The following is a 24517-nucleotide window of genomic DNA, read 5'->3' on the forward strand; positions in this document are numbered from 1 at the left end:
AAAACAGGGTGCTTCATCACTAAGACGTCAGCAAAGGATTGCGCCAATATCAGCGTGGAATTGTGTTGGAGAGAATCACTGCTGCCATTCCGCTGGCACGCTGTGTCCGTTCCTGCCCTACTATCCTGTGTTGGGGCTGCTCTGAGTGCTGCATGCAAAGCGTCCAGCAGGGACTAAATCCAACAACAGGGAGTGCTGGTTCTGGAGGGGGGGCTGCTTGGCCCTCTGCTCTGCAAGCGTATGGAGGCTGATTACGTAGAAATGGACAAAACACCAGGAAAAATAATGTGTATTCTAAGCACTGCCAGTAAAAGCTGATGGAAAAGTGGCATCTCTAGACCACAAAATACCATGGTCATTGACCAGAGGGAAAACAGACCCCTCCTGCCGTTACAACATCCAGCTTATTTCCACTGGATAAACTTCTCTGCATCCTTTCCGAGCTGTGCTGTGATCCCAGCAAGGAGCAAATTCAGCTTCAAGCTGTTTTACTGTGATGTAGCTGTTTCTGTACGCTTCCACAGCAGGTGCAGGCTCAGAAAGCAGCTGCCTGGGTTTCCTTGGGTCCATACCTCACTGATTTTAGGGAATCAAACACTTTGCCCTCTGAGGTGCCCAGCAGAGATGTGGCCTGGCCAAAGCCCTCAGCCCTGGTTAACAGCTCTGTGGTCTGGGTTTCCCTTCTCTTTTGCCACAGCTATTCCAGTGGTTTCACCAGCAGGATCTATTTTGAGATGTGCTTTTGGCTCTTCCAGGAGCTGGCTGGGCACCTTTGCCTTCCCCAGGATGTGACCCTAGGGTGAGAGCTGGACGTCCTGTAAGGAAGGTGAAGGGGAGCTGGGCTGTCCCGTTTGGAAGAAGCAAAACCCAAAGCTCCAAAAAGTGCAGCACGATCGTTCTTCATCCGTCAAGTCGCTAACTTGCACGTGGGCCAAGGCACGTTGCGGGGCTGCTTTGGCTCCAGCTGCTGGTGCTTTGTCAGCAAGAAGCTGCCTCCCCTTGGTGGTGTGGGAGAGGAGAGGTTGGCCTCTGCTGACCGATGCTAGCTTTAGGTGATGGATGAAATTTCTACTGTTTTTGTTGTTTGGTTGGTTTTTGTTCTCTTTCTATCCTCAAATGATGCTCCTACTACCAGAACAGCCAGGTTTAAAATGAAATAAACCCCAAGAAGACCACCAAGGAGCAACCTCGTCCTTGCAGGCGCTCAGGGGAAGAGTTGAAGGCTGCCAAGGCTCTGGTTGTGCTGCACCTCACCAGGATCGTGATCGCAGCTCAGGCAGGAAAATCCAGTGCTGTCGGCTCTTGGCAGCTTGTAAAACTGCCGTTGTCTTTCCCTTTAAGCTCTGCCAAGCCGTGCTCCCTCGGGGAGGCTGCTCGGCTCTGCTGAGGCGGCTGAATTTTGCAATAGATAAATCAGCTTCTGCCAGGAAACGCAGAAAGGCTGGAGTGTGTCTTCCTGGAGGAAAAATAATAATAATATAAAAAAAAATGGTTCGTTTCTGATTAAAGTGCCACTGCTTAATATCAGCCGTTCTTTACGGGATTGCTCAAGCTGCCTTAAATATGTGTTCAATTTTGGCTGCACAGGGCAAAAACTGCTTGTGTATAATTTTTCTGCTCTGCTGCTGTGGATGTTTAATATACGTAACTGATGTGGCAGGCAACGTGAGGGATGTTGTGATCAAGGTCAAACCAGGAGGTCTTTTCTTCACAGAAACCTATGTTGCTCCAGAGTATGAGCTTGTTCAGTTGAGAAGCAAATTTAACTCTTCACAGATCTCCTCCTACCACCTTTGGGTTGTACCTCTGTGCAACTTGCTGAATTATCGATATATTCTGTAGCCCACCTGGCCAAGGTTTAAATATTCAACGCTGGCTCCTCGGTGTCACCTCGGTACAAGTCCGGAGAGGCTGAATCTGAAAGCAGGGGCACGTCTCAAGCTTCTTGTCCCAACCAAGTATCTCTCCAAGTTGGTCGTGCACCTCAGTGCAGTGCTCAAATTATATTAAAATGGAATAAACACTTGTTGTGTAGCCCAGGCTGCTGGTGATATCCAAGCCAGTTAGACTGAATGGCTGCAAAATCCTTCTCTGGCTGCTGGGATGGAGAGGGCAATGCCCGACCGGAGGGTGCTGCTGGAGGAGGCTCACCTCTCCTTCCTTCCTCTAGAGGGGATTGTGGCACCAGGCACGGCTTGGGGGAATCCGGATCCAAGGACGCTTCAAACAGCTGGATGCCAGGCTGGAAATTTGTTTCTACTGATCCGCTGTCCCCTCCTCTCCTCCACCTTTGATTTTCATGCTGTGCTGAGCCTACAGGGTGCGAGTTCCTCTTCCCCAACCACAGGTGCTGTGATTTTCCTTCCTGCCTCCCGACTTCGTCTCTCCCTTCTCGCCAGCAGGATGCACCACGCTGGACGCAGCTCGTCCAACCTCAGGCTGTAACAAATACCGGGCTCTAGAATAGAGTCCAAAAAGCACATCGTGCTGCATCCGTCGTGGCCCTGACCTGGATTTTGAAGCCACGCCGGAGAATCGTGGGGTGGCCGTGGCCACAGCCTGGCTGCCGTGGGCAGCTCGTGGAGCTGGAGCAGTTGAGCTGCATCTCGGGGCGGCCAGGGGAGAATTAAAAAACTCATTTGACTTGCTGAGTGTTTTTTCTGTTTTTACGAAAATGTTAATGAGTTCATTACAAAATAAACTATTTGCTGGTGTTTTCATTAAAGCTGCAGGTCCTGAAGCAATGCAATCATGGGAGAATTTTTTCATCATTTTCTTGGTTTCAGTGTGTTTGTGTTATTTGTGTTTGTTTTTCTTAAGGTAAAGCTCCCTTCCTTGTACATTTTACAGGACTATAACTGAGTTATATTCTTCAAAATTTCAGGGGAAACAAAATCCCCCCTCTCTGTTTGCTATTCTGAAGTCAGCCAGGTTTTGTTACTATTTTTTACAAAGTGTGATTGCTTGGGGTCCGTAGTTTTTCTTTTCTGTGGAAAGAAGCATATACATGCCCTAACACCTCCTCATTTATTTTCTGGAACAAAACAAAGGACGCTCAATGTCACAAAAGCTCCAGCTCGGTTTTATAGCTGGCTAATGAGAAACTGTTGAATCACCCGCTCATTTTCTGCCGGTAGAAGGCAATAAATCTTCCCCCACTTCCCAGCCCCCGACAGACCTGCTGTCCGGTCCCATTACTGGTTCCAGCATGGGAACGGAGGCTGGGGCAGAGCCTTTCTACCGCAACGCACCTCCACCGCTTCCTTGGTGCATGCCCAGCTCTGCACCAAGTGCCCCCGCATTTTATTTTATTTTTTATTTTATTTTTTTTTAATTTTATTGTTCGTTTTTCCCTGCCCTTGTGGAGTTTGGAGGTGTTTGCTGTGTGCTGGCCCCCGTCCCCCAGCGGCACAGGCAGCGCTGCAGGAGCGCAGCTCCTTGCAGCAGAGCCCAGCTCCCGGCACCTCCCAGCCCTGCAGGCAAAGGCACCTTGCAGAGAGCTCCCTTTGGCTGCAAACCCCCTTCTTGCAAAGCTGGACTAAAATCAGGGTGGGGTGGAGGGTGGCTGAATGCCAGCTGCTGGCGTCCGTGCCAGCTCGGAGCAGGAAAAGCTGAACCTGCCTGCGGCTGGGCTCTTCTGCCCTGCAGCTGTCCTGCAGAGGACAAAGTTTAGGCAAAAGGCTGACAAAAGCTCCTGGTTGTTGCCAGGGATGCCGGTGACAGCTGGCGGTGTCCCCCTGTGCTCGCTGCTGCAGAGAACTTTGCAAGTTCCTTCCCTTTTGGTGACTGGTGCGTATTTTAAATTTCCAAATGAGCTCATCGAATTTCCTCCTGTGCGTTGCTCAGCTCTGCTTGGGAAAAGGAAAAAGCAAAACAAACAAACAACAACAAAACACACCAAAAATACCAACCAGTGAGTGCTACAGCTTCTGCCAAAGCTGGGAGCTGAAAAGCAGGAGGCCTGGCTGTACCCACAGGATCCTTTCTCTTTTCTGCTCACTTTATGACTCGAGCCACTTCCTGATCTATTGAAACAGAAAAATCAGGCGCTACGGCTCTTTGGGAGAGGAAACCAAACGGGGTGACTCCGCAGCGCTGTGTGCGTATTCGTGGCAGCCTTGACTCCAAAGCCCCTGTGATTAACACCTTTCATCTGTGCACCCAGCTGATAGCTGATTAAATCTAATTAATCCCTGCATCTATGGGGAGTGGGGAAGCCGCATCTAGGGATGGTTTTTCCCAGCCCTGAAATGCTGCAGCCTCCAGGGTGGCGGTAGCTGCAATTTGCTTGCTGGGGGTTCCCTTCAGCAGCACAAAATGCTTGGGGAAAGCACCAAATCTGCAAGGGGAGCCCCGGGGTGTGTCACACCCGGGGCTGTGAGTGTGGGGCACGTGGGGCATCGTTTAACAGCCCCCTCCTGAGCTGGTGAGGTGCTCAGGGCTCCCCCTTGCCCCTCATGCCCAGAAGATTGTGATGTCCAACCTGCTGTGCCAACAGAGAGCTGAAGCTTCTCGGGGCCTGGATCTTTGCTCCAATGCAGGGCAGTGGCAGATGCTGGGAAGGAGCAAAGGAAATGGTGAGCAACCCCTGTATCGACACCGTGTGGCTTCCAGCAACGAAGGCAGCCGCAAGCATCTGGATTTTCCTGTTCAATACCGAGACCTGTCCTGCATGGATGTCCCTAATCCTTTTTTTGAATCCCTTTAGACTTGGAGGCTTAATATCCAGCAGTGACAAATCGTACAGTTTAATTTTATGCTGGTGAAGGGGGAAAAAATATCCTAGTTTTACTCAATGCTGCTGCCTTGTTTCACAAGCCTGGTCCCGGTCATTGCTGGGAGAGTAACTGCTCCGTGGTCACCTTCTCTGCAACCCACACCGAGTACTCTCAGGGCTTGATAAGGGGAGAGAATATATTCTAGTAGCTTCTCTTTGCTGTTTTTGTGGCTTAAATACTAACATTAAGGTCTAATTTAAAGCAGTTTCTCCCCAGTGGAAGAGAAAAATACCAGCTCCAGGAAGAGAGCTAAAGGGGGAACCCCTCCTGTGCGCCCTCGTGGTGAGATGTGTGGTCACAGGAGCCATCAGAGCAGCTCTCCTGGTCAGCACGTGTTTGTGCCCATGCTACAAAGGATGCTGCAGTGTTACTTGCCTTGAGAGCACCTTCCAAGCCCACTGGGGGTCATTTCTAGCCTGGGACAGGCGATGCCGGAGCAGCCATCAGTTGGCCGAGCCTCTCTGTGCGCACAAGGGGAGCCTGTTTTTCCCTGGTGCAGGACAGAGGATGCCCAGGAAAGCATGCACAGAAGCAGCCTTGTTGGTGCTCCCCGGGCTGCAGCCGCTGTTTGGCTTGGACAGGAGCACCGGGGCTGAGACGTGGTCAGTTCCCCCCCCGGCCTCACCTCTGGGCAGGGAGAGATGGAGGAAAACCAGCGTACCTACAGCTGCAGGGAGCCTTTACCCTGTGTCTCCTGCTCCTTCTCGCCCTGCCCTCACCTCTCCATCTGCAGAAATATATTCCCCAACCTGCTCAGACTCAGCTCCCTGCTTGGACAGCTGGAGACGGGCAACGCGCCCTCGTGGTGGTGCCCCTGCAGGGTTCCTGATGCGCACGTGGTGGAACAACTTGTGTTGTGGGGTGGGAAACCTCGAGGGCAGGTCAACTGAGTCCTTCTGCCCTGCTTGGGTGGCTCTGGTGGCCTCTAGATGGCAAAGCAGCAGCACCTGCACCCCCAGCACAGTGCCTCTGCAAACTGCAACCCGAGGAGAGAGCTGCTGGCATGTCCTCAGCCTTGTAGAGGGGGTTTAAGACCCCCTCCAGACTTGGCAAGGATTAGTGGAGCTGTGCCTGTATCCAGAGCTGGGTGTTACGGGATGCTGTGCCCCAGCCTGAAATCCTAAAAGCTTTCAAGACATCTGTGTCCCCCTCCAAAACCCTTCAGCACCCACCTGGTAGGAATCCAGGAATCTGAAATCTCCCCCCTTAGGACTCGGTGACAAAAGGGAAGTGTCTCAGTGTTTGCTTCTGGGAAGGGGTCAGGAAAGGTAAGAAAGACACTGCGGGCACAGAGAGACCTGGGCAGCTCAGCCAGCACAGAGCCTGTCCTGCCTGCATGCGGCCCTACAGCCACAGACAGCGAGCAGGTTTTGGGACACTGAGCTCATTCAGGAATGCCGAGACCGTGTGGTCCCACGTGCCAGCTCGCTGCTCTTTCCAGGAAGGCACCACACAGTTCTCCCTTTGATTTCAGCCCCTGCTGCCTGCTGTGCTGCTCGAAGCGCTGACCTGGGCTTGTTTGATTTACCAATATTGTGGTGTGTGGGGGGAATTTAAACCTGGAAGGCTCTGCTTGTGCTAGTGAGGACGTGGATGCTGCTGCAGAATATGGGGTTTGTGTCCTCCTGGTATTGCAAAAAAAACAGATGTTCCCTTAAGGAACAGACAGAGGAACTGCTGGGTGCTGTGAAGGCAGGGCTGGGAGTGCCCCCGAGTGCCCTGCCTGCTGCAGGGAGCCTGAAGATGTTGTTACTGCTTTGCCCCAAAACTTCCTCCTCGCTGATATCAAGATGACTTTGTACAGAGCTTTGGCACTGACGCAGCAGGGTCAGAGGGATTTAGTGTAAATAAAGCCGTTTCCTGCAGCAGCTAGCACCGACCGCTGCGTCTGGTCCCTGCAGAGTGCTCCGGGCTGGTGGCTGCTGGGGGGGCTCATCCTGCTCCCCCCTGCCCAGGCTGGTGTCGCACTGCTGGAGTGACAAGGGCAGCATCGGGGCGCTGAGAGGTGGCATTGCCAGGTCCCTCTTCATCTTCCACCACGGTACATTCTCTGTTCCGTTCCAGCAATCTCTTGTGGGCTGGGGGAACCGGTGGGGATATTGGCTAAAAGCTCCCTGCTGATAACCTGCTGCTGGAGATGATCTAATTAACGATGGCATCGCCTTTACTGATGCTTTATTACGCTTTGGATTGAAGTAGAGTTTCCTTAATTGATACAATTTCCTTCCCTTCCCTCAAACCCATCTTCTCCACATATTCTTTTGGTAAGGTCCACGTCATGTTCCTTCCCCCCTTCCCCCATTATTTATGTTGCAGGGTTTTTGTCCTCTTCGCCAGCTGCTTTTTCTCCACTTTGCCTTTAACTAATGGAAATATAATTGCACCCGCATCTGATGGCAATGGCAGCTGTAATTAATCACCTCCATATCCCAGTTCCTCTGCCTATTGCTTTACCCAATATTATCACTGTAAGGCCAGCTCTGGCCTGCACGGAAAGATCTCCAATTGAGGAAATATCGGGCAGGAGTGGAGGCAGGTGTCGGTGCCTGGAGGCAGGCACTAATGACCCAAACCAGGAGACCCATCAGCTCCAGCCCTTGCTAATTGCAGGCTGAGCTTCTCCATCCGCCCTCCGTGATGGTTGCAACCACGAGGAAGGACCTGAGCTGCCCAGAGCCCACTTTTCAGCCCACGTTGGCCGTGGTGTGGGATGGAGCCGGGGGAAAAACCCTTGGGGAAGAGGCTGGGACCAGCCTCCGTGCTGGGAGGCAGCAGGAGACCTTCTTGGGAAAGGTGTAACATCAGGATGGGGTCGCTGCGTGGCTTTTCCTCACCGCCAACCTAAAGAGCATCCTCCCCCGACCTAAAGAGCATCCCCCAAGCACAGCAGCATCCCGCACCCTGCAGGTGAGGCCAGCTCCGAGCCTCCTCTGGGCCGGCCTCGAAGGCGGCCTCGGCTGCCGGGAGGCTCCTCCTCCGGCCTCCGGAGAGGGGAGGAGAGGCCGGGATCGGCCCCGGCAGCTCGGGGCTGCCCACCTGAGCCTGGCTCTGCAGCCGCAGGGACCGGGACTTGGACCCGAGCATCCTCCGGCCCCGCAGCCCATGGGGGTCCCGGGGGGATTGCGGAGCTCCTGCCCCGCTCCGGCTGCCTCCCGGCCGGTATGGAGAGCCTGGGCGGCAGCCTGAAGAAAAAAGCCGCGGAGCTGCACTACAGGGCAGAGGTGATGATCGCCGGGGAGCAGCTCAGGTAGGAGGCAGGGCTGGTGGAGGGCTCGGGGGGCTCCCGGCTGCGCCCACCCGGTGCTCGGTTTGCTGAGCAGATCCTTCCCCGTGTCACCCTCTCCAGCACCGGGCAGCTCCGGGTGCTGGAGGATCGCCTGGTGCTTTTGGGTGGCAGCGGGTTTTTGGCTCCTCTGGCATCCTGCACCAAGCCCAGAGCCTGCTGCGGTGCCACCGGCACCCTGGGGACACCGGCACCCGATGGGGACACCGGCACCCTGGGGACACTGGCAGCCTGGCACAGCTCTGCCCATGGGGCTTGGACTTTTGGGCTGATGCAGGAGGGCATCCTGTGGGTGCCGTGTGCCTGAATCCACGCAACCTGAAGGGTCTTGTGAAAGTTGCTTTTGGGAGCTTGTGCTGTTTCGTGGTCCCGGTTCTCGAGCAACTTCTGAGCTTTCTTCTTTTGAAGATAGAAAAAAGTTCTGCTGTGCAGGGAAACCCGTGTGACTGTGAGAGTGTGCTCCTTGTGCATCTTGTGCAGAATCCTAAAATTACCTCTGTGGCACTGTGCTGTCCAGCCTCAGTGTTCATGTTAGCCTCAGCTTTATTAATTTGCATCGTATTAAGGACTGATAATTTCCATTTAAGATTAGGGCTCCATTTTGGAAACACCGCCCATGTCCAAGGTGGCTGGAATGTAAATGCTCTATGATGGTCAGCCACATCTCCGTTGTCTTTCCCAAATATTGCCTGTATCGTGAAGTTTGGAAACTGAGCTTGATTTTCTCATAGAGAAGAGCAGCAGCATATCTAAGAGTGAGTTGCTTCATTTCAGTAACTCATTGCAAGGGACACTAAATTATTGCTTTTTCCATCCCACGGGCAGGGCAGGCTTATTCATATTTATATTTCCAGTGTTTTACTCATCTGGAGTGACTGTGGCCATGGGCACTATAGCCTGGGCCAAGGGAAGGGGTCAGGTATTCAGAAAATAAATTAACTGAGCCATGTGTTAAAACTGCAATGAGTGGGTGTGCAAGGGCAGTGATGTGACTTCCCAGCTCTTTTTGCAGGACAGGAGCATATCAAATCCTGGATCATTTTGACATTTTTAACTATAAAGAGGAGATGAGGACACAATAAATCTATTTGTGAAATGAGCTTTTCTACCATCCTGTGCGCTGCTCTAGTTCTTATAAGCAAGACAAAGACGCAGTGCAAATGGGACATTCTTCTGAAAACCCATAATACCAACGCATTTTTTCCTCCCAATATTTGTCTAGGAGCTTCAGTCCTCGCTGCCAGTGCAAAAGTGCCCTCAGGCTTTAAAAAAAGTGCCATTTAGCTTTAAAAACACAGGACGTAAGTAGTTTGGCGGACAAGGTGTATATACTTTTTGAGACACACATAAAAATATATTTCCCTGTTGCTGGAGTGCCTGGGAGTTTTCTGGTCTGAGTTAGGGAGCTCCTAAAATCCCAGTTTTCAGACCCCTTGCAGCAGGTTGCAGTCCTGATCCAAACCTTGCTTTTCTTGAAGCTCTTGAGGTCTTATAGGACAAATCTTATGGGGAGTGATGGAGGGAGCTGGGGTTCTTTAGCTCGGAGAAAAGGAGGCTCAGGGGAGACCTTATTGTGCTCTACAATTACCTTAAAGGAGTCTGTAGTGATGTGGGGACTGAGCGCTTCTCCCAGTCACAGATAAGACAAGGAAATGGCCTTAAATTGTGCCAGGGGAGGTCTAGGTTGGGAATTAGGAAAATTTTCCTCACTGCAAGGGTTGTGAAGTATTGGAACAGGCTGCCCAGGGAGGCGGTTGAGTCACCATGCCTGGAAGACTTCAGAAAACGTGTAGATGTAGAGCTTAGGGACATGGTTTTATGGTGGACTTGGCAGTGCTAGGTCAAAGCTTGGACCAGATGATTTTAGAGGTCTTTTCAACCTGAATGATTCTGTGATTCTAAGCTCTTTGTGTCCTAGAGGACAGCAGGCAGCTTTCATCCAGCACGACTGCACTGCTCTTCACCTGTGCTTTGCAGGTGATGGGTCTAAATTCTGGTGTGTTGGGCAGAGCAGTCTCATCCTTCTGCCTCGGTCTGGGCAGGAGCTTGTTCCCAGTGCAGAAAGACTGGAGACGGCTGCTGGGCAGGAAGGTGGAGAGCTGGACTCCAGCAACCTGCTGCCCAGTTTGTCCAGCTGAAAGGAGAATTGGGGGACAGCACAGCACGCTGCATGCTTGAGCCACTCTCTTGTACTTTGGGAATCCTCCAGCCTGGCAAGTAAGGAGGATTTAGTGCCATGAATCTTCCCAAAGCCAGTTGGATAGGTGATGAAGGGGAAACAGAGGCACAGAAGCTGGATGACCTTGCTGAGACAAGGACAGGACTAAATGCCTGCATTGTGTTCCCCTGCTTGCCCTTGGATAATAATCATGGCACTGAGTAAGGGAGCCTCACAGACTTCTTCCATGCATACTGTGTAAGTCTTGATCAGCAAATAATGCTGTTGTATCTACAAAAAAAAACTCAAACATTTGTTTTCCCTGTTCTCCGCTTCCTGCCCTGCCTCCTCCTTGCTATTGTATTTAGCCAAACAAACCTTTGTTCTGTCTTTATGGTTCTTTGGCTTCCCAGCAAGTTTGCAAATCCCTCTCGGTTTGCTTTGGCTGGAACGATGAGTCTGCTCAGTGTCACGATGCATTTCCCAGCCAGAAATAGCTGCACAAGTGAGGGGTGAGGAAATGCTTCTTGGGGATGGCCAGGGATGAACTTATCCTAAAGAAATTGGGGGGGGGGGAGACACTGCGTGCTGCGCTTCGGGCCGGCTGCCTGCTGGCTGCCTTCACTTCCACGCAGATGTTGCTTCCTGGTCCGTGGAAGGGGAAGAGAAGTTTGGGTCCCAAGTCTCTCCCCATCAGAAAGACGAAAATATTAATTTCCACTGATATCTCGGTGCTGTGTCAGGCATTCCTCACGTCTCCTGCTGTCGATCTTTTTGTTTCAGCCATGTAATCTTGCATGAAAATCCCACTAGTTTTACTGGGTGTTGAGTGCTCTTGGGTGGCATTCTGTAAGAGAGGCCCAATTAGTCATTTCTAATTGCAACAAATGGCTTATCCGCACAGAAATATTCGGGAACAGCTACTGCACTTTGGATTCACACCCTGCTGTAAGCTGGGTTTCTCAAGTACAGGCAAGTCCTTGTGCACTGCTCCAGGGATTCATCACGGTCAGGTGAACCAGCTGATCTCCAGTAACTCTGCTAAGCTGCATTAATCACTGAGATGTGAAATATACTCAGTAAACTCATACCCAGTCTTGGAAAAAAAAAAAAAGGAAGAAAGGTTTTCTCCTACGAAGAACAAAATTGTGATTCCAACTGCTGTCCAGGACTTTCCGAGGTGGTGTTTTAGTTGGATATTCTGACTGAGACGGTGTTATGCAGTGCTAATACTTTGATGCTTTGAAAATTGGGTTCGCTTCAAGATGTGGAGCTGAACCTGCCCTAGTTTGTATCCCTGGCTGAGATGGTGGGTCCACAGGAGGTGCTTGGTGTGGCAGTCACCAGGTGAACTTCTGGCTGTTATTCGGAAAATCATACAACGTGGTCAGAAAGCCTACTACTATATATATTTATTTATTTTTTTTAGTGCTCGTGAAAGAGAAGACTAAAAATCAGAAATGCTCTTGCTGGAATTGCTTTTTGAGGTTCAAGTTCAAATTTCCAATATGCGCATTTAAATAGAAGGAAAATAAAACACCTCTACCTCTTTGAGTGGGCTGCCACAGTCATGCAAAGCTCTCCCCTCCCTGATGCAATTCTGCTTTTGCAGGTATGGGAGTGCAGCAAGCTGGGTTCTGCAGTGGTAGATTTGTAAGAATGTTCCTCTCCTGCAGCTATTTTGCAGAAGTGCTCTTGTGGCTATTGCTCCCTTTTACTGAGCACTCAGCTTTTTGCTTTTTTTCCCCCTGTAGAGATAGGAAAATAAAAGCTCATTTGGATGATGTATCTTCATGGTCATTCATTTATATCTAATTTCCGTGGGAATGTAAACTTGAGTTAACGTCCTTGAGATCTTCACCTTGGCATTTGGGTTGCTCAAGGCCCGTTTACGAAGGCAGGAGGTGATGGGAAGCAGTGAGCAGCAATTCCCCCACCTCCTGGCGAGGGGTCCTGCTCTGTGCCAACACATGGGGCTCTTGGTGCAGGACAGCTCTTGCTTCAGGGATTTCTCTGGCTGTCCAGCTCTCGTGCCGTAAACCCAGCACCCTTTCCAACACAAGGAAGCCCTCGTGTTGCTGTTTGGCTCTGATTCAGGCTCTTGGTTCCAAACTCTGTGAAACGTGAGCGCAGAGAAGTTATGGAGAGCAGAGCTGCGTGGTTGGCAATGCGCCCCAGCAGTGGGCATCCTTCAGGGCATGGGTAACAACTGGCGGGACTTAAACTCTTGACTCCCTCGAGGGTTTCTCAGAGTTTATTTTCTGTTTGCGCTGCTGCAGGTCAGCCTTTCAACAAGGTCATGCGGAGGGAAGGATGGTGTCTTTTTAGTGACCTTGACAAAGAAACAAGTCAAGAAACACAGCACAGTCTGTCCAAAGCAAGTGGATGTGAAAGCAGTGTGCTGGCTGCCAGACCAGGGACGTTTCATAAGAGTTGGCTGTCGTGTTCCAGCAAGCATTATATCCTTGTATTGTGCCTTTATTTATTTATTTTATGTCCTTTTGAAGAAATATGTACATGGGAAAGGTTTTGGCATGCAGAAAATTTGTAATAGTGCATGACATATGCTTCCTTAACATTTTTATTTTTTTTTCACTTGGAAGCATGGTTATGAAACGGTCACAGCTCCAGTGGCTTTGTTTTTCCAACGTGGTATATAGGCAGGTTTAGGGGGGTGTCAGCCAAGCTGCTCAAAGATGCACTCAATGTTATGCCCTTGTGTGTCTGAAGGACACGATCTGTCACCTCTTAGTTGATGGGAAACACGAGGATGGTGAACAAGACCACAAGGACACTTGAGCTGTGTGTCCTCCACTGCCTTGAGGCTGTGGGCAGCAGGGCAAACTTCTCACAAACTCCAAACAGCACAAAAGATCTAAGGCTCTGCTGCTCCAAGATGTTTAAACCCCACTTTATTCCCGTCCTGACAGTTGTTCACAGTAGAATAGTTTCAAAATAAGAACATATATATATTTAAATCCTAGTTTTTAACAGTACTTCATTCCTGAAAATCTCCTTTTTTTCCCTCCCCTGAAGATCTGTGCATTTCCTGCAGTATTCTGAAATGTGACATTTTTGGTTTGGTTATTTCTGTTGCTTTCTTTGTGTCTCTGCATTGTCAAATCCTGCCATGTTTCTTTGGGTGTTACCTGGAAGGTCTGAGCCTATCTATTACCAATTACGTTGGCTTGTAGTAGCCTGAACCCTAATTGCAGCAATCAGTTACTACGTTTTTATCCAACAAAGGTTTTATCTTAAGTCTTTTGAGACCCTGGCATTTGTTAATCTTATAATGTAGGATAATCCGTTATTATCTGATAGATTTCAGGATATTTAAAATTTCTCATATGGTGCTTGCAACTATTGTTCAACAGGCTGCCATGTATGACGTGGTGTCTACAAAACATCTTCAAAAAGAACAAAGGAACTTGAGGAACTAAACAAAGAAATGTTGCAGTGATTAATGCCTTTGTAAAATACACTGGCTTGAGGCAAAACTCTGAATTGGAATAAATAATTTGGAACCAGAAATGTCCTGAAGTTACAGAGAAGATATTAATTAAACATCTCCTCTCTGAGTCTGCTGCATGCGCAGGGCGTTTTTCAGGGTGAGCGTTTTGAGAACAGCAATGACTACAGGGCAGAAGTCTGGCTGCTGGTCAGATCTCCTGCCGGGCTGGGTTAGCTTTGGTGTGAGCACACAGATTGCTGTGCTTTGTGGCTCGCTCTGTCATTAAAGTCCTTTTAAAAGTCAAAGCCATACCCACCTGAGTGACCTTCACTCGTATGCATCTTTCCATCAGAGCTGCAGACCAGCCACAACTTCAGGGTGCTCTGGGTTGGACGCTTGTACTTCTAGGGAAATCTGTCCCAGTCCATCCCAGTTTGAACCAGAAAAAGTCAGGACTGCTGAAGGACTGAAGGTAGTGCTATCTCTAAGCGAGCTGTCTTTGGCTGGCTCGTGGTTCAGATCAGTTTGCTCATGTTTGCTGTGGATTATTGGTACAGGAGAACACGGATCCGCCTGGCATTCGTGCTTGTTAGAAGAAACAAGGGCATCCATTGATGGTCCCACCCTGAGCTATTGATAAGGCTCCAGCCTTTGTCCTGGTGGCAGCGACGTTCCTGCTCCCATACCTATGGGGAAGGAGAGCTAGACACAACTGTGCCAAGAGGACAAATATATGTGCTATTATTTTATGTGTGTGTTTTGGCCCTTCTTCACAAGCTTCAGTGAGCTGCTGGGTATTTTTCAGGGGCTTGTTTAGAGCAAAAAAGTCCTGTATGGTTCAATGTCTGGTGCAGGCAATTACACAATACACGCAGTGGGAGTAGGGAGCAGGGGATGCTGAAGGGGGGCTTCATCCTTAGGATGGATCTATGCAGTCTAGCAAAGCAAAGAGGTTTGGTTGCACTTGTTAGCCACTGGGTGCTTGCCAGAAGTCCCAAATCAGCAGCGGTTTCCCCAGGCTGGGCAGGTGCTGGGTGCTGGGCTGAAAGCTCCCTGCAACACCAGCTGGGCTCAGCAGCCGTCTTTCTCCCCAGGCTTCGCCTCCACGATGGGAAGCTCATTAAGGACAGGCGCTACCATCTCCGAACCTACCCCAACTGCTTCGTGGCCAAGGAGCTCACGGACTGGCTGATCGACCACAAAGAAGCCCCGGACAGGGAGACGGGCATCCGCCTCATGCAGAAGCTGATGGACCACTACATCATCCACCACGGTGGGTGGGTTTCTCTGCACCCACTGAGCCTCCCCAGGGGGTGGCTGCCCGTCTGCTCACTGTTTGTGGCCATCAGAGGCACGGTCAGGTCCCTTTTTGTGGCCATCCCATGGGTGAATGCTCCAGGAGGAGCTGAGGGTGATGGGCAGGCTGGATGGGTTTCCATCTCCTCAGTTTATCTGTCATAAGCTGAGGAGATGGAAACAGATGCCAGACACACCAAATTCAGCCCTCTCTCCCCCTGTCTTATAGGAGTTGCCTTCGACCAGCGCAATGCACTCCGTTGCCATCTGCTCCTTGCTGTGTTCATGTCCTTTGCATTACTCTGCCTTGGGAAAAAAAAATAAACCCTGCAGTTGTGCTCTATTACAAAAGCATAACACTGAAGCAGTGAGTTCTCAGTTATCCATTAACACCGAAAACTGATTATTTTTCCATCTCTCCAGCCAACAATTTCAAATACAGCCATTAGTTGGCTAAACCTGCTTGGCTGTGGCTGCTGGTGCTGCTTTGATTGCTTATCGTGGGCACGTCCCTCCTGCTCCCGCGGTAATTCCTTGCCGAACACACACGCTGACTTTCCAGCTCACTTTAGGACCATTAATTTTCATTAGTCCTATGGAAATCGGGCTGTCTGCTAACTGCAGCACTGCGCTAAGTGCTTTGCCATCGGCTGCCCAAACTGTTCGCCCTCTTCTCCGCTGGGACCCAGAAGGCAATAATTATCTTGTGCAGATTGCTGCCTGTGCTGCCTGATGTGGTGCGCGCTGGTGCTCTGTTGCATGCTGGAAATGTGTTGGGCTTCACACAGCAAAACACTTTGGCTTCCTAGGGATGCTCTCCCGTAAGATTTTGTGCTCAATTCCCATCTCTCACCCGATGGCAAAGGCATCTAAGGCACCGCTCCTTTCAATTAAGGTGTTCCCAACTTTCACCTTTCAAAACCACCGTCCCAACCTGCCCTCTGCCTGATGAGTCACGGGCTTCGGTGTCCTGATTTCCCAGTGGAATGACAGCTTGGGAGGAATTAGGAACTCAGAATAATCTGACAGGCTTTGGCATTGAGCTCATCACCAAAACGAAGTTTTGCCAGTTTGCTCAGAAGGAGGAACAAGTGTTAAAGTTTTCACAAGGAGTATCTTATATCATTTGGATTTTGCTCTGGTGTATCACACTACTTCAGTGAGGAAATCAGTGTGGCTTTCTCTTTTCTCTGTCTTTCTCTATTCTCTTTGCTCTAGTTTTCTTTGTTTTCCAAGTATATTCTTTACACTGTTTTTATCAGTGAAGCTTTTCCCTTCTTCCTTCAGAAAATGGACCTGAAGCAAGGCAGGCTGATTTATTTGAGAACTGAATTGTGATTTTTTTTTATTATCTTTTTTTTAGTTGTAATCTAGGCGTTTGTTGTAGGCAAGTTTATCTCAGAACTGTATCCCAAATATTTGCCTGCTGAATGTCACATGAATTTAATAACCATACGTTTACAGACTGTGTTCTCAGCCACAAGGTAAATACAAAGCTGGGACTTTTCATAGTGATTGGTTTATTCCAGTTGTGTGCACCTAGCTTTGGAGGAAAAAAAGAAACAGAAAAAACCTCCCTTGAGGTTAGCTTGCCAACAAGTGAATTGGGCAGGGCTGGCAGAAAATGGTGTGGAAAAGTTTTTGCCATTATACCTTGTAATTTGCAAGTAGGTGGTCTGGGATTTTGGATGCGGTGATGTAAGGTTTTTTTCCTCCCCTCTTCCAAGTCTCCATAAACACCGCAGTAGCTTTCTTTAGGAAAAAAAAAAAAAAATTGAGACAATTCTGTTTGTTTTCTTTTAGTCTAAAACCTAAACACCAGCATTTAAAATAAAATCAACAATATCCCCATTCTAACGAAGCAATTTAATGACTGGGTCAAAGCGTGGCCTCAGAGCCAGCCTTTCCCAAGGCCTCTTCCATGGGGCTGACCTCTCCCACAGCCATTTGCAATCCCCTCATTTTGGGGACTGAGCTCGAATGCTGGTTACTGCAGCATGGTCAAGAGGATGAGGGCAGGGCACTGCACAGCCCCTGGAGCTTCTAACCTGGGGATAAAGCTCAGCCTGTTCCCGGTGCCGCTGTCCATCTGTCCCGTATGGACTGACATCCACAACGCTCACCTCCCTGCCCTGCCCTCCTCCTTCCAGTGTGTGATGAGCACTCGGACTACAAGGATGCCAAGCTGCTGTACCGCTTCCGCAAGGACGACGGGACCTTCCCCCTCAACAAGGACGTGAAGGTGTTCGTCAGGGGGCAGAGCCTGTACGAGAAGTGCGTGAGTCCTTCCCCGTCCCGTGGCTCCCGGCGAGGGCTGCGCTCGCTGCTGCTGCTGCTTTGTGGCTGGGACCCGCAGCCACAGCAAGCTTTGCTCTTTCTTTCCTGTTCCCCATGCTGTGGTGTTGGGAAATGATGTTTTCTGAGCTCTGCCACAGGACAATTTTGGGCTCGCAGGGGTGCTGGGCTCTCAATTCACAGCTGCTTTGATGTGGTTCTCGGGGTTGGTAGCAGGGAGCACCAGGAGCCAGGCTGCAGTATGAGCACCCCCAGCAGGGACACGTCCAGTGGCTGTTCCCAGTGCCCTCACAGCCCCAGGCCAGTCACATCCACCAGCCCTGCTCGGCTCTGTCCCAGCAAAATCAGCAGGGCCCAGGAATTTCAGGGCCTTTCTGGACCTGGCTCCTTGTGCCTCACTTAGCCTGTGTGCAACGTTTCTCCTGGAAAAGCTAATTCTCAAACAGCAAAGGCAACTCCCTCCACCTTCAAGTGTTCGGTTTTCTGGGAGTTGATTGTGTCTGGTTCCCAATCTGAATTGTCTTCCTGACACCCGAGGAATCCTTTTGTCAGACTGGGTTCAGCCTCGTACCACCCTCTGGACCCCTTTTCTTTAACAATCTCTTTCTATTTTCTTGATCCTCAAAGCAATCAGCTGCATGAAGTGGCGCAGAGGGAGGTGTCCTTCAGACAACAGGGGGTTTTCTGCTGTCCCCATCCCCTCTGGCCATCGAGCATCGCTTGTGGTTTGCTTTGCTCCCAGCAGCAGCCAGGGCGAGCATCCTGCGTCTCACAGCTGAGGCTGCTGCACCCTCTCGTGGAGGCACTTGTTGTAGCTCTGCCACGCTGCAAAATGAATATGGCCTTACCAAAACTCATCTTCTTCACCAGCTTGGCACCAGCTCTTCGTGCACGCCTTGGGTTGCTTGCTCAGCTTTCCCCGTAGGCTTTAGCCGAAGCCTTAGCCGAACTGATCTCCTTGAATCTGCCTCCACCTCTGCGCTGAGGATTTACAAAATTACCTGACTGCAGCTCTGCCTTTCCCCTTCCCTTCCTGACGCCCCCCAGCAGCGATGTTTTTGGCTGGAGCGCTTTGCCTGCTGCTCTCATCCCTGCCTCGGCCAGCTGCGTGCGGTGACAGGGCCGCGCGGCGTCACGGCGCCTTGTCCCACCTCCGCCAGGCTGGTCGGTGCCGAGGGCTCCATCCTGAAGGTGAGGGAGGAGAACTCGGTCAAGTACCAGAGGACGTTCCTGGGCTGCGAGATGGTCGACTGGCTGGTTCAGGAGGGGGAAGCGGAGAGCCGAAAGGAGGCGGTGGAGCTGGGCCAGGCGCTGCTGGAGCACGGGATCATTCAGCACGGTGAGCGAGGGGAAGGGAAGCAAGCGATGAGCATAGCTGTCGTGCCAGGAACAAATCCCCTTTCATGGCACGCAACAAGTGCTGGTCAAGTGCCCGCTCGGAGATAGCAATGGGCCCTTTCAGTTCTATGTTTGGAGCTGGTGACCTTTGAAGCCCGAGCAAGCTGCCACCACCCGCCGGGGCTTTGAGCTGGAATCCGAGCCCATATTTCTGCGGTTCTTCAAAGCCTCGGCCTGCAGGCCTGGGATCCACCCTGAGTTCTGAGGGCTGGTGCTGAGGATGCAATGTTCAGCTCCACTCGGTCGGAGAGCACACGCATCTGCGGGACTTAAATTTTCCATTTGGAGGGCAGGGAGGCCTCCGAGTGTCTGGGACAGTGGCAGGTGGGGGCTGTGCCTCAGTGCTGTGCTTCTGGGCGATGACATTTTACGGAGAGGTGGCCCTGCTGTTCCTCTTTCCCTGCAGGTAACTTTTTCCAACAGTCAGAAAATCTGAAATATAAAACAGAAGCACCAAATGCAAGTATCCTGGGTCCCTCAGTACATTTTCCATACATTTTTCACACCCCCTCAGCCTCTTCCTCCTCCATTTTTCTCTCCAGTCTCCAACAGGCATCACTTCTTTGACGGTGACCTCCTCTACCAGTTCTGGATCAACTTCCGACGCAGGCGGCGTCTCACCGAGCTGCTCAACGAGAACTCTTCCCGCACCTTGTCTGAGAGCCCAGACAGCCCCTTCTGCCTCCGCAAGCTCAACCCGGACCCCGGCAACACCAGCTTTCTCTCTGGTAACTGTGCTTGTGTTGGCAGAGGGGGGTGAAACCAAGGCTTCCATTGCCAGAGCATCTCCGAGCTGAGGGATTAGCCCCAGCAGAGCATTAGGGATCCTATAAAGGGACTGCCCATCCCATGGGCTGCTTTGTGGTGGAGGTCAGGGTGCAGAAGCAGTCTGTATCACAGCTCGCCATCCCAGGAAAATTATCAGCAGCTCAGCTCAGCTTTTGGTCCTTCTTTAAAGCTAGTTTTGTTCTGTCTAAACTCAAATGTCATATCTGGTGCATGTGTACCCTTCAGACATGGGTCAGGCTGGTGTGGGAACTTTGCCAAACTGGTCTTTTCTTTCTTTGGATAATTATTATCTTTGCCTTTTTTCAGTGCAGCCCAACAAGGAGATCAAAATTGTCTCAGCCGTTCGAAGGAGCAGCATCACTTCCCTCGCTGGAAACTCCAACCCCTACTTCAGCGTTACTCCCACGCTGGTGTTCCCTCCTGTGGCTGAGTGCAACCCCAAATCAGGTCGGGGCTTCTGCACTGCCCTCTTGCTGCTCAGGGTGCGCCTCTTCCCTCTGGGCACGAGCTAGATCAGTCCTCAGGTCTCAAACCCTCCACCTGGTGCTCGGTGACTTGCAGGAGGAGAGGGTCAGCCTCACCTCCAAGGCCTGATTTGAGAAGTTGTGAGGTTATTTTGAAAAATATTAATACAAATGCGGAAATTTCTGGGTTCAGATTCTGATATCTCTTCTCCAGCCCATGAACCCCAAGCTGCCTTATGTTGTGCTTTGCTGCATGAACCCCACAATTCTGATAGGATCTGTCACCTTCTGCCCTAGTGTTAAAGAGACCTGTCACCAACGAAGAGCTCCTGTCCCCCGGGGCTCCCTATGTCAAGAAGACGCTAACCGTAAGTGACCGTAGTGAATGGTGTCACTAATCTGATGGTATTGAGCTCCCCGGCTGCTCTTTGATCACTTTCTGCCTGCTGCTCTGACCTCTGCATGCTAAAACTTTGATTGCATGTCACTTCATCCCAGCTCTCCTTCCTGGTGCCTCCCGGCGGGTCGATGTCTTCAGGTGTTCTTCTGGCTGAAAGTGGCGGTGACCGCTGCAGCCTCGGCTTTAATGCATATCAAAGGGGAAAGAGAACGTTTCCTGGACAGGAAAAATCAGATTTGTTTCATCCAGCTCCATGCAAACTGTAGATTCAGTCAAGTCTCGTGACAGCCGAGATGTTGACGCTCATCCTGTCTGCCACAGAAATGTCACCTTTATGCGCTGCTTTATTTAACTCACTTTGGGTTCCTGGTCCAGAACAGATACACCAAGGCACTCCGTCACTTGCTGATGGAGAAGAATTGAACAGGGAGCAATCAGGGACCACCATTCCCTTATTATGATCGGCTTTTTTCATGGACAAAATGAGCACACCACCAAATCTCTGTGATTCTGCAGACAGACAGAGTTTGGGGCTTTTGCTTTTCAAATTATTTCTGAAGCTGTAGGACCAGATGGCTGCAGCTGGCCAAGGCAGCTCTGCCTTGAGTGCTGGCTGTGAATGCCACAGCTCCTGCCCAGGGATCCTAATGTGCTGTTATTTTTGGGTAAATATCAGCCCTTCCCTGCTCACCTCCACAAGGGGAACCTGTGGTGGGCAGCAGGGAAGCGTGCTGGGTCTCCACGTACTGGTTTGATGCAAGTGGGCTTACAGAAGGGCTGAGGATCTGGTCCCCAAGGTAACTGAGCTGTAGAAACTGGTGGGAAGGAAAAAGGAAAATAAAGCAGGTGATTAGTGTGGCATGTATGAGGACATGCCATTTATTCTCCTCCTGAATGTTCTTGCCCTGCCCTTCAACTCTGCCAGCCGGGGCCTTTCATGGCTCGTTTCCTTCTGCTTAGCTGTGCAGTTGCTGTTATTTATTTATATGGTTAATGTGCAAAGTCCTTTGGGAATTCCTTTTCCCCTTCAGTCACATCAAATGGCCACAGCATTAGAGCACACTGCTTTGACAGGCTGAGATCAGAGTGGGAACAGTTAAAAGGGCGGCTGCTTCCGTCCTGGAAATGCTTTTTGGTGCCAGCAAATGGGCACAGCATGCACGCGCTTTGGAAGTGCCCTCAGTGTGCTCCTGGTTCACACCTTGTCCTGGCTTCATGCTGTCATTAACTATACCTGCAGACAGAGAAATAAATAGTCCAGGAGGGCAGGGGCCTCTGGCATGCTGGACTTTCAGGTGATGCCTGTTCAAAACCCTTTCATAAATTTAGAGTGGAAACCTGAAGCTAATCTCTGAGCATGGGGGGAATGGGGAGAATGGGAGGGATGTGTCATTGCCAAGTGTGTGCTGAGAGACACTTGTACACTGAGCACAGGTGAATGAAAAGGTCTGCCAGAATTAAAGCAGAGAGAGAAACGGGCTGCCCTTGACACCAATCTTTCCAAGAGCAATTAGTCCCCAGCTGCCATCCAGGGAGCTGGAGGAAATTCTTAGCTGATACGGAAAACTCCCTGGTGCCCAAGGATGTTCTCCTCCCATCCGGGAGGCTGAGAAAAAGTCATCAGGTGACAACAAATATTGCTAATGTAACTGAAGACAAAAAAATGAAGGTCTTTCTTAGTGGTTTGAAGTAATGAAGGTTTTTTCTTACTGGTGTCAGAGGAGCCTTGGGGCAAACCCTGCTTTCCTTCCCTACCCACAATAGAGACAAGGATCATGAGCAGAGCTCTCTGCATCAGTTGGAAGTTTAACATCTCCTCTATCGAGCCCATTCCTTTGTATTTAAAACCTTTTCATTCTGCTTGTAGATTGTGGGCGATGCTGTGGGCTGGGGGTTTGTGGTCCGAGGAGGAAGACCTTGCCACATCCAGGCGGTGGACCCGGGAGGACCCGCTGCTGCTGCGGGCATGAAGGTACTTTGCTCGTGGTGACTTGACATGAGGCAGGATTTGTGTCCTGCTAGAGACTGTCAGGCTGAATGCATCCCCTGTGATATTCACACCTCCTGCAGCAGAGATGGAGCCTGCAGAGTGTTCTGGCCATGCTGTGAGAGGCCTTGGGAAGGATGCTGTCCACAGGCAGAGCGCAGCACCTTGCTGCACGCAGCCAAAGTGAGCAGGGAAGGACTTACCTGCTGCTCTCACAGCTCCCGAGATGTACTGCTCTTTGTGTCTATCTGCTGTTAACACCACAGTTCTGCATCGAACTATTTTCCGTGTTTGTGAAAGATGAATAACTTTAGACTGATACCTTGATTTGATTTGTCAGGTAATTCCCAGTATTTGCAGCTCAGGTGAAACGATCTGAGGTCCTGAAAATCATCTTAGACCTGCTATTCAAGCATGAGTGGGTTTTGTGCGGAGGCCTGGTTTTAGGAATGAATGAAATAAATGAGTTTCAGATTTCCCCTACAAGAACCCCAGCAGTGAGGGAGCAGTTTCTGCAGGCTGGTACAACTCTACAGCCACGTGGATATTGGAAATAATGGGATTCTTCAGAGGCAGCGTGCGACTCCGTGTTTGCTTCAGGCAGGGTTGGAAGGAGGTGGCTGAATACATTTCATTTGCTCCAGAGCCCAGTTCATTTCTCCTCACCTAATCTCATTTGCTACCAAATTACTAAATGTTATTACTGTGCCTCATTTCCATTTGTGAAATGAACCACTGCTCACAAATGAGTCTCTTCTCTCTCTGTTAGCTCAGTCTAAATCCCTTTGGCCCCTTTTTTCATGATACAGTGATTATGGCCCAGTGATTATCAGCGTGGCTTACAGAGTGACAACGCTTCAGGGTTTGAAGCATTTTGTAGCAAGTTATTTGCAGCGCAGCCCCTGGCTCCAGCCGGGCACGAGCAGAAGTTTCTGTGACTGCAGTGGCTGCAGGTAACCAGCCCTTCCTTTCCCTGCAGGTGTGCCAGTTCGTGTTCTCAGTGAATGGCATGTATGTTTTGCACCTGGACTATCAGACCATCAGCAGCCTCATCATGACAGGACCACGAACGCTCGTCATGGAAGTTATGGAAGCTGTTGAATGAGCAAAGGAGCCTCGTGCCACTGCTGGGTGGAGAAGCAGGACACTTTGCATAGCAAGGACGGACTGTGGGGAGGGACCAAGCTTGATCTTTCAGCCTGAAGTGTTAGGTGTTCTAACATATTTTCAAATAAATACATTGTAAAGGACAAGTCTTGGATTTGGTTGATGTTGAAATATGTGGCTCTGCCTGCTCTTGAGAGGGTCTGAGCTCCTGCAGCCCCTTTCTGACACTGGTGGGAGAGCTCAGCACACCACGAAGCCAAGCCTTCAACCAAGCCATCCACACAGCGAACTGCGAGGCGAGTTTACCAAGAGCATAACGTGCTTTCCAGATGGCCCCATAAGCTGTGCCATCATCTGTGTTCAGAAAATAAGGAAACACTGCAGGGATGTGCACTGCCTCGTAAAGAAAGACCAAGCGCCCTGCAACACTTTTGGTGTAGGCACGCAGCCAGGACTGGTTGCTCTTCCCAGCTGGGTTTCTTGTAAAGGTGAGACTTCTGCAGGAGCTCTTTCTGTGCCCCTAATTCCCAGTGATGCTTAAATTAATTAACCAGTGTCATCTCGGCATGGAGCAGGGCAGAGGTCCCAGAGGTCTTAGGCTGCCACCAACCTGGTGACAGGAGGCAGAGGGGGAGAAGAGAGACCTGGAGCAGGGTCAGCCTGCTCCCAGCTCTCAGAGGGAAGGGAAATGAGTGAAAGCCACCAAAATCCATGGCTCCTGAGCCCTGCTGCTCCCAGGATGACTTCACTTGTAGACAATGTGGAATATTCATATGCTGCCTACTGGGAAAGTGAACCAAACGTAGACTAACAGGTAATAACAAGAATCTGGGCAGGTTTCTTGCTTTCCAGTTCACAGAGCATCCTGCTCGTATGGATGATTTCCAGCAGTCCTGCTTAGGGCAGGTCCCTCAGTGCAGATCTGACCTCCACCCAAGCCAAACAACCAAACAAAAAGCAAAAACACCTGGTTATTGATCACTTTAATTTGTCTCTGAATGGGAGCTGACTTTCTTGGAAAATCTGCTGCCAGCCATGTGTTAGGTATTGCAGTACTGCTGGCTGCCTTTTTCCTGTTTGGTGTAAAGGGATGTGTGCTTCCTTACTGCTG

At 50.5% G+C, this 24517-nt stretch overlaps 1 protein-coding gene across 1 annotated transcript; it reads left to right on the forward strand.

Moving 5' to 3' along the window:
• Positions 1-7939: 7939 nt before the first annotated feature.
• On the forward strand, positions 7940-23404 carry LOC311215423 (DEP domain-containing mTOR-interacting protein-like; the record flags this gene model as incomplete). The annotated part of the gene is made up of 9 exons (XM_084296564.1): positions 7940-8025; positions 14765-14943; positions 17117-17240; positions 18422-18600; positions 19202-19387; positions 19755-19895; positions 20210-20280; positions 22180-22284; positions 23279-23404. The coding sequence occupies 9 exons, from the start codon at positions 7940-7942 to the stop codon at positions 23402-23404; spliced, it is 1197 nt and encodes a 398-aa protein (XP_084152690.1).
• Between the last annotated feature and the right edge of the window lie 1113 nt (positions 23405-24517).

Source organism: Netta rufina (assembly GCF_964035555.1).
Source record: "Netta rufina genome assembly, chromosome: 16".
Lineage (NCBI taxonomy): Eukaryota > Metazoa > Chordata > Aves > Anseriformes > Anatidae > Netta > Netta rufina.